General features: G+C 45.3%; 1 protein-coding gene across 1 annotated transcript in view; it reads left to right on the forward strand.

Moving 5' to 3' along the window:
• Window positions 1–4,750: 4,750 nt before the first annotated feature.
• Window positions 4,751–10,480, forward strand: part of PPM1G (protein phosphatase, Mg2+/Mn2+ dependent 1G) — a 29,803-nt gene continuing 24,073 nt past the window's right edge. Inside the window, exon 1 of the mRNA XM_004710124.3 lies at window positions 4,751–4,942. Coding sequence (XP_004710181.1) covers window positions 4,823–4,942 — 120 coding nt within the window. The 5' untranslated portion in view covers window positions 4,751–4,822. The remainder of the gene's footprint in view (window positions 4,943–10,480) is intronic.

A 10,480-nucleotide genomic window follows, 5' to 3' on the forward strand; every position in this document is an offset into this window, starting at 1 on the left:
CTTTACACAATTGATGTGTGTATGGATTGGGATAACAGTTGTATGAGCCCCTAATAAAATGTTAAAAAAATAAAAAGAAAGTTCAAATTGATGCTGAAGAAAATGGAAACAAATCCATGGGAGCCAAAGCACAACCTTGAGTATGTGGTGGTGGTGGTGGTGGTTAGGTGCAATCAAGTTGGTTCTGACTCATAGCAACCCATGCACAACAGAACGAAACCTTGTGTATGTTGTTGTTAAGTGCTATTGTGGTGGTTCCGACCCATAACGACCTTATGCACAGCAGAAACACTGCCCGGTCCTGCACCATCCCCCCAACTGTGCGCCTTCCTTAGACTAATCAACCATTTTGAATCAAAAAGGGCAGCATTTGCCCAAGTACAAAATTCAGAACCATTAGGAAAGGAGGAATGGAAACAAGGTGAAGTGGAATGAGTGATGTTATATTTTCAGATTGCAGTCAAAGGCACTAGCAAACTGCATGTAAAAGCTGGACAATGAAGAAGGAAGACCGGAGAAGCATGGATGCCTTTGAATTATGATGTTGGAGAAGAATATGCAAAACACCATGGACTGTTAGAAGAACAAACAAAACTGTTGGAGGAAATGCAGTCAGAATGCTCCAAGGGGGTGAGGCTGGTGACACTTAGTACTCAGGACCTGTTGTCAGGAAAGACTAGTCCCTGGGAAAAGGACGTCGTGCTTGGTAAAGCAGAGAGTCCCAGAAGTGGAGGAAGACCTTCAAGGAGATGGATTGACACAGTGGGCTCAAACATAAAATCAGTGAGGATGGTGCCCACAGGGCAGTGTTTTCTTGTGCTGTGCCCTGGTCACGGTGAGTTGGGGCTGACTGGAGGGAACATCTCCCATGAGGGCTTGTCATGCACCCTATTTGCATTAGTTGCAATGCCATCCAATTTCCTTGAGGAGTTACAAGAACACATTTGCATAGTCCCACCTAATCCGTTTGTAGAAGTCACAAGAGTTATGTTATTCACTGTACCGTACCTTTAAAACCGGCTTAGAGAGCTGTGGCCACAAGAAGCAGATCAATTCCTAAATGAGCCTTAGGAGTCAGATGTCATTGACAGTCACGACAGACACACATCCACAACAGCGGAGGAGCCATTTTTGGTTGACAGGGGAGCAGGATTCCATCTGACAGGTTTCCTATTATTGCTATTGTTCTTTTTTTTTGTCCCTAGAAAATTGTGGAACCTATGTATTAGAAATATTAAATTATGCATCACTTTGACCGTGAGCTTCCGTTTTTTCAGAGCTTTTGTTTTACCAAGGAGTTCAAGCAGTAGCAGGGCTTTTCTAAGCAGCACACTAGGTTCTCTTGAGACAGTCTCTCACACTCAACATTAGCTCTCCTGTGTCTTCGCAGCCTAGATGGCAAAGGTGTTCTCTTACTCAAGGACTTGGAGGGCTAAGCAATGGCATTGCTGTCACTTTTCAGCTTGTCCTTTGCTCCAAACCACTGCTGCCCCTGCACTTTGCTATCACGTACGTCCCAGCTCTTCACCTGGGCTCACCCCAAAAGTCACAGGTTTAATTTTATTCCCCAAAGCTCAGCTTAGGCCAGAATGTCAAGTTTAATGAGACCCATAGGCCACAGACATTACAGAGTGACTTACAACTGCCACTGGGATTTGATGCCAAAGATGGGCAGGGGTTCAACGAGATCCTTTTTCCCCAACCCAATCCTGCTCTTTTCCGATCAGGAATGCTTGATGGAAGGGATCAATCCATTTCTAAAGCAGAGACACTCATCTCCACTTTTGCTTGGTGACTGCAATCCCAGGTGCCACTGACCTGTTCCAAAATTTAGGGAAGCTGGTTTTACATAGGACTCACCGTGTGACACCTGTGGTTCCTCCCAGTCTGTGTTCCTACATGAGATGTCGAAATGAGGTTGGCACCTTCAGAATGGCTCTAGTATTGTCATCTCCTATGGGCAAATCCTTCGGTGAAAACATGCATCTTTCTTCTGAGAATAAATAAGAACTATAAGAGACATTTCAGGGGCCCCCGTGGTACAGTGGTTGCACATTGTGCTGCTAACTGCAAAGTCAGCAGTTCGAGACCACCAGCTGCTCCACAGGAGAAGGGCAGGGCTCTCTACTCCTATAAAGTTTTACAGATGAGAAACTGAGCCTGAAAACTCAATTCTATTTTGACATGGTCACGTTCCATTCTTAAGACAAAAATGCAAACCAAACAAGAATGAACAAACAAAGCAGGCTGAGCAACTTCAAGTTTCCTTTACACTGGCTTTGTCAGAGATCCCCTCAAAGCTCAGGACTTCTAGGTCTCATGAATATCTTCTACCCTCAGAGTCCCTGGGTAAACACGTGAGGTGCCAGGTTACTAAACATAAGGTTGGCAGTTCAAAACTACAAGAGGCATCATGGGAAAAAAGGCCTGGCAATCTGCTGCTGAGAAATTCTACCCGGAGAAACCCCAGGTGGATTGTTAGGCGGTGGAGAGAGCTTAAGAGAATGTCTACAGGTTTATTTTGATGTTTTGTACCCTGATAGCCTAACTTGAATCCATTATTTTCAATGCGTACATATCTACTTATAATTTTATTTTCTTTAAAGGGAAGATTTTCCTAATTTTGTGAGCACCTACATAGTAAAACAGTTTTTTTTCATTTACAATTTAATGGATACCGATTACATTCTTGTAGCTGTACGACCATTTGATCCTCTCTCATTAATAAACTCATTACCCCATAGATAGCGTCTCCATCTAATCTTTCCAGTATGCATTGTAAATCTGATCCCACAGAGACTGGTGTTAAAATAGCATCATGCTCAGGCAGGCGGGCTAACTTTAAGACAACTTCAGGGTATATATTCTTGAGTGAAGAAGAAAGATTTTTAAATATCATTCCAGGTATCTACTTATTTTAAAGGGCTTCATTTATTCCCCAAACTAGCAACCCTCCTTTCATCCTAACCCTTTTCTATTATTGGCTCGGCCAATTGTTATCATTTAAGGGTCAAAACCTTGATGTTATTAATTTAACAAATCTCTACCCTATTTTTCTCGTATAGCGTCTCCCTCACATATAACGTGCAGAAATGATGAAATGAAGTAAACCAGTTCTGGTATAACATTCATGGTAAAAAATGCTACTGAACACATAAATTGCGCAAAAGATGATCAAGAAACAATGGTGAGTTTGATAGAGCTTCTGTTTTCAAAAAGGAAAGACAAACAGGTGGGGTGTGTGTGTGTGTGTCGGGGGTGTGCAAACCAGGTACAGCCAAATTATAAAGACTTCCTGGAGGAAGTGATGATGATGTGGGGTGGGTGGTGAAGGGTGAGATCCATGGGTGAAAGTATAGGAAGAGAACATCATTCTGATGGATTTAAAAGACTTCATGCTAAAAGGCTGGTAGGGAAATGGAGCAAGAGCGGAGAAAAATATTAGAATAGGAATTGGACTTCATGTTTAACGGCACTGGAACGCCATTCGTGTTCTATTTTTAAAAGATCTGGCTATAGTTTGGAAGAGAATTCCTTTCCTTCCCACCCCTGCATCCAATCTATTACTAAAACACAAAACAATCTACTACTAAATCTTGTCAATTTCTCAGTCTTTAAATGTCCCTTAGTCTCTCTTCCTATTGTCACCATCTTAGTCTCACCTATTCTCATTTCCTGCTCGAAGAATACTCTATCCAGTCCTGACCTTCTCCCTCCACTTGAGCACTGTGATCTCATCATTGTGTGGTAAAATGCCACAGTAGGATAACAAAGAAGTCGAATTCACCTATCTTTGCTCTCCCAACCACTTATATATCTTCTCTGATATTACTTACAACCATTTTCCACCAAGGCCAGCCAGCTTCCTCCTAAATGAAGTTTACATTCTTTGCTCTCCCACCAGAACTTGGTAAATCAACGTGTCCTAACCCTTTTCAAATCGTCTGAGAAACGGCTCCTCCTGCCCTCTGACCTCTTGCACCCAGTATGGGCTGTGCCGAACACTTCTACTTGATTGAACGTTAACGTCATTGATCAAGGTTTCCTTTCATCAAAAAAGACCCTTTCCCGTTCTTCTTGTATTGGCCTCCCAGGCATATACTTTATAAATACTGCTCAGCTGTCATTGAACCGAATCGGGCGGGATTGGCGGGGTCTGGGGGCGCGGTGGGACAGTGGGGCCTAATACACTCGAGCAGTGGTTCTCAACCTGTGGGTCGCGACCCTTTTGGGGGGGGTGTCGAACGCCCCTTTCACAGGGGCCGCCCGATTCATCACAGTAGCAAAATGACAGTGATGAAGTAGCAACGAAAATAATGTTATGGCTTGGGGGTCACGGCGTGAGGCAGGTTGAGAAGCACTGCCTTAGAGGATGACCCAGAAACTCGGGCCCCGCCCAAAAGAGCCTTCAGACCAGACGCGAAGTCAGGTGGAGGTCGGCGGGGCGAAGGGGAAAGCGGTCGGGGACCCGTAGCGCCCGCTACAGCCGTTGGGGGGCGTGGCCGCGCCAGTCTCGCGGACGCGGCAGTTGGGCGGGCCGTTGCCCCGCGGGCGGGGCCAGTTGCTAAGGAAATGACCGCCTGCCGCGCCGCGCCTTGCCTTCGGGGCGGGGTCTCGGAGTCGCGCCGTTTCCGCTTCCGCTCCCTCTCAGCGCCCGTCCCGTTACCGCCTCCTGGCCGGCCTAGCGCCTTTCCCCGGCACCTTGCGTCGGCCGCGCCGCGCGACCCGCTCCTGCCACGCGCGCCGCCGGGGCTCCGGTTCCGGCGCCGGTACGGGTCGCGCCCCCATCGCCTGGCCTTGAGGCCTCCGGCTCGCTGCCGCCATGGGTGCCTACCTCTCCCAGCCCAACACGGTGAAGTGCTCCGGGGACGGGATCGGCGCCCCTCGCCTGCCGCTGCCCTACGGCTTCTCCGCCATGCAAGGCTGGCGCGTTTCCATGGAGGTGAGGCGGGCCGGCGGCCTGGCGCTACAGGGCGGGAACCCAACGGAGGAAGAGAACGGGGTGGGGTGGGGGCTTCTCCCCGGGGAAGGGTCCGCATCCCGAGCTTGCGACCGCCGCTGCTGTTTGGGGGGACGGCGGCGAGCTGAGGGCCGAGCTGAGGGGAGCTGCCGGTAGCTGGAGACCGTGTACCGCCGGCCGTCTTGGCTCAGCCATGTGGGAGAGGCACCGTCCACCCGCTGACCGCGCTCACCCTGCCCCTGCGCGCCATCCTCTGGGGCCACCCTCGCTCTCCTAAACGGTGCGAGGCTTACTGTGGGAATAAAGCTGGAAAAGGACTGTTTATTCATTTAATTTAGGGAAAGAGAGAGGCAAGGCGATGTGAGTGAGGGTCCTCGGTTATTGATTTTACACGTTTTGTGGAGCAGCCTCTTCGGGGGGTGAGGTTACAGGGAAGGAACGCCCGGGCGAAGATTTTCGTTTCAGGTTCTTCGGCTTCCCTTGCCTGGCCCTGAACATCGTCTGCCAGCGGGGAGTCTCAACCTGCCCTCCAAGAGTTGTCACTCGTTTGGACTCTTGTTCAGGGCCTTTCACGCCCTTCGGGAAACTTGAGCAGCTAATCGCTATAATTTAAAAAAAAAATTATATACTTGTTACTTAACGGCCTCAGGATACCACCAAAAGGTTACTCAGTAATTGCCATTTGTCCGTGCTTGTTGTAGTGTAGAATTTGTTTGAATTTTTTCCCAGCGATTTCTTTTTCTTTCTTTTTTCTTTTTTTAAGTTTTGGTCACAACCTAGAAAACGTCACTCGGGTTAAAAGGGGGGAAGTCTGAATGAAAAGTAGTATTGGGCAAAATGAAGGTGGAACTACAAATGAGATCATCCGGGAAACTGGTAGGAAAGAGGAGAGAGACACGTGCCTTTGTGGGGCGTGTAGTGAGCTCTAGGGCCAGTGGGGCCTGGGAAATGCTCCAATTAGCCTGAGATCGTGGGATTAACCACCTACTAGGTGAGCTTCAGGTAACCGGCTGGTACTTAAACTAGCTCCTTGGGGAATTTTCTCCAACCCCTTACTCCTCCCAGTGGTTAACACTGGAATGGCAGTATGAGCTAAAACCGCCTGTTAGTAGACTCAAACTGTAAGCCCATGACAGACTTTAATAATCTATCATTAGGTATAGAGGTTCAGAAATTAAAAGGTATTTTACAATTTATCTCATAGAATTTTGCTCTTAATGTTTTAGAGCTAAGAAATTGAGGCCCAGAAGGGTTATGGCACCTGTACCTTGGTAGGAAGAATTTGTAGCATCCAATCGCTTAAAAGTACTTCCTAGTGCACAGTATTGAGCTTGTTGGGTGCTTGTCACATATGATTGTAGTGTAGTGGATAACGTGTGTGTAGATAACTATTTTTTATATCATTTTATTAGGGGCTCATACAACTCATCACAATCCATACATACATCAATTGTATAAAGCACACTTGTACATTCATTGCCCTTATCATTCTTGTACATTCGTTGCACTTATCATTCTTAAAACATCCGCTCTCCGTTTAAGCCCCTGGCATCAGCTCCTCATTGTTTCCTCTCCCTCCCCGTTTCCCCCTTCCTCATGAACCCTTGATAATTTATAAATCATTATTTTGTCACATCTTGCACTGTCCGACGTCTCCTCTCTCCCAAGCCTTTGCTGTCCGTCCCCCAGGGAGGAGGTTATATGTAGATCCTTGCAATCAGTTACCCCTTTCCACCCCACCCTCCCTCCCCACTCCCAGTATCACCACTCTCACCTCTGGTCTTGAAAGGGATCATCTGCCTTGGATTCCCTATGTTTCCAGTTCCTATCTGTACCAGTGTGTAGATAACTTTTATAAGGACTTCTTAGCCATAATCTTGCAACTCAAACCAAATAATTGGGTGGGACTTTTCACATAAGATGCTTGTGGCCCATTGGGTGTGGTTTGGAGAGCCTGCTAATAATTCAGACGAGGTATATAGCCCCCTTACAGGGTCCCAAATCAAACATATTGTTACTTGAGTTGATTTCAAGTCATATCAAACCTATATAGGCCTTGTGAGACTAAATCTTTACAGGAGCAGCTTCATCTTTCTCCTGTGGAGCAGAGGGTGGGTTTGAACCACTTTGCAGTTAGCCTATTGCCATGCGTTGGTTAGTGTTGTCTTCTGCTAGGCTTAAAAAGCAAACTAATCTCAGAGCAGAGAGGAGACCTCTCTATCACCAAGAATGAGGGGCCGGAGAGTGGAACACATCCTTTGGACTCAGGGTTCCTATGCTGAAAACCTCCTAGACTGAATAGCAGCCCCTGCGATGGCACAAGACACAAAAGGGTCAGAGAACGAAGAGAAGAACTCACAGTGGGCTCCCAATTCAGGGAGTTAGAAAAGAGATCCTTCAGGTTAAGAGAGTGGGGTGCCTCTGTGCACTTGTCAGGTAGAGCTAAAGAGCTTGTAAAACTTGCCAGAGCTGGGCAAATGCCAGGCAGGCAGGCCCAAGGAGTTGAGGACAGGCTGTCCTGATCCTATATTGTAACTTATTACTGCCCTTAAAAAAAAAACCAACCATGATTATGAGTATTGTATGAGTTCTTTATTTATGGTCGCTGAACTGAATTACTGAACTCAGAAGTGAAGTCCAATGTCAGAATAGGTAAAAAGTCATGGGCAACAGAGGGGTGGGTGAAGGGAGATGCTGGGCAGTGTAAGATAGGATATAATAATAATTTGTAAATTATTAAGGGTTGAGGGGGGATGGGGGGAGGGAGGGGGAAGGGAAAAAAGGAAAATGAGCTGATTACGGGAACCCAAGAGGAAAGTGAATTTTGGGAATGATGAGGGCAACAGATGTACAGGTGTGCTTTACACAATTTACACACATTGTGATGAATCGTATGAGCCCCAATAAAATGATTTAAAAAAATTGAAATTAAAAAAAAAGAATAGGTAAAAAGTCTGGAGGGGGGAGATAATATTTGGCATCTAATTTATAGCAGTCAGCCTTGGGCTGTTGGTAACTGATAGATTCTTCTTTCTCTTGTGAAGTTAGACAAGGATTGATGCTGCCATAATTTTTACAGTTAGTGCCTCCCCCCCCCTCTTTAAACATTGTTTGAGAAATACCTGGATATAACTTCAAAAGAAAAACCTTAGTAGGTTAGATAGTTTCTGGAGGGCCCATTTGGTATCTTTTATTAACATTTAAAGATTTGAGGTGAGTATCTCATCTCGGTGAAAACATTTTCCACCAAAACCCTTGCTGTAGTGTTGTGGCCCCCTCCCCCCCCTTTGGCATTTCTCTTTCTAGTTTTCTCGCAATTGAGTTACTTGGATATTTAGTTCTTCAAATCATTTGCCTCGTGATTGGCTTTTTCTTTCAGAGCATTTTCTGTTAATTACCGTTTCTCTGATAATTAGAAAATGACTTTTTATCTGGGACTGTTCGGTGCGTAGAGCAGGTGTCAGAATATTACTTAGATCCTAGTCTTCTTCCTGAGATAATAACTACTTATGGTATTGAAATGGATCTTTCTAATATGCTGTTTATGAATTTGCCCTCTTTTGAATGACTCAATATGTGAATTACTGTTTGGGATCATGTTCTGTTTTATTTTATTTTTCATGTTCTGTTTTAAATGATACTTTCCTTCTGGTTTTGTTTCCTCTCTCTTCAAAATATAGCATAGTTTTCCTTACCTTTGCAAGAAAATAGCTATGACTTCTCATTTCTTGAACAAATCTTATCTTTTCAGAAAGTATACTATCCCTCTTAACCTTAAGGCACAATTTACGTAGTTAATAATCTGTTTACCTTATTTGCTAGGTCCTGATGATTTAGTTGTTAGGTAAATTTATTACCTCGTGAATCTTTTTTTTTTTTCCCCCCTTGAGCCCTTGGTATCAACTCCTCATTTCCCCCCCTCCCTCATGAACCCTTGATAATTTATAAATTATTATTAATTTGTCATATCTTGCCCACTCCCTTCACCTACTTTTCTGTTGTCCATCCCCCAGGGAGGAGGTTATATGTAGATCCTTGTAATCGGTCCCCCCTTTCCACCCCACCCTTCCTCCACCCTCCCGATATCATCACTCTCAGATGGTCCTGAAGGGATCATCCGTCCTGGATTCCCTGTGTTTCCAGTTCCTATCTGTACCAGTGTACATCCTCTGGTCTAGCCAGATTTGCAAGGTAGAATTGGGATCATGATGGTGGGAGGGGGAGCATTTAGGAACTAGAGGAAAGTTGTATGTTTCATCGCTGCTAACCAGGACTGGCTCGTCTCCTTCCCTGAACCCTTCCGAAAGGGGATGTCCACTTGCCTATAGATGGGCTTTGGGTCCACACTCCACACTCCCCCTCATTCACAATGACAAGAATTTTTGTTCTTTGATGCCTGACCCCAGTGAATCTTTTGAGTTTCTAAAACCCTGACTGATGCATAGGTTCAGCCTTAGTGTAGGACTATACCTCTTCTCTCGAGGCACAAATGGCAACCGAATAGCTTATGAAGAGGCTTCAAAAAGTTCATGGGAAAAGGTTTTGAAGCCTCTGTATTCCTTTCCAACTCTTGTTACTGTGGAGTCAGTGTTTTGAGAGGGATAATTTAAAATAGCACAGTTGATATCCCCTACCTTCTTTATGGTTGAGGTATGAACTACTGGGAAGGGTGGTGGGTATCAGATGGGGGGAGGAGAGGAGTTGAGAGGTAGGTAGATTTTGGATGGATGCCAAAAAAATACATAAGGAAAAGCTCTTGAGGTTTTGCTGGCTAATGAGAAGCCCAAGAAATCAACATCAAAGGCATTTGGAAGTCCCTTATAACACTCGGGAGAAAGACCTGGTAATCCATAAAGATAACAGCCAAGAGAACCAAATGGGGCAGTTTGTTTTGTTTGTTTTAAATAGTACTTTTATTGACATATCTTACACTTTCCAATATGTCCATTCACATACAAGTGTTGTTGAGTCCCATCAGGTGGGGTTGTACAATCATCCATGCTATCCACTCCCCCTTTCCCCTACTTCCCATACCCTCAGGGAACCATTACTCCTGTCAGTGTCTGGGGGATCATCTAACTTGACTACCATGTAGAGTGCCATCTTAAGTATACAAATGTACATACGCAAATCTAACATGATTAACAAGGTATAACATATTAAGACCTTAATAGTAAGGGAAGGAAATCTTAAAGAATTAGCAGATAATTTTGTGGCTTATCAGTGCCTTACCACACTCTAGATTTATTGTTTATTGCGCGTGGCCCTTCTGAGAGGGACTGACCAATTATCTTGCAGGTGGACTTTGGGTCTCTACTACATCCATGCCCCTTCTTTCTCCCTGGTGGGTTGATGGTTTCAAATTGCTGTATTTGCAATTAGCAGCCCAAGACATAACCCACTGCCCCTTGAGGGCTCTTTCACCCCTAGCCCTAGGCAACCACTAATCTACTTTCTCTGGCTGAATTTCCTATTTTGGATATTTCACATAAATGGAATAAGATGTCTTTGCGACTGGTT

The sequence above is a fragment of the Echinops telfairi genome, unplaced genomic scaffold (genome assembly GCF_000313985.2).
Source record: "Echinops telfairi isolate 266 unplaced genomic scaffold, ASM31398v2 ScPeMD7_2573;HRSCAF=3158, whole genome shotgun sequence".
NCBI classification, from domain to species: domain Eukaryota; kingdom Metazoa; phylum Chordata; class Mammalia; order Afrosoricida; family Tenrecidae; genus Echinops; species Echinops telfairi.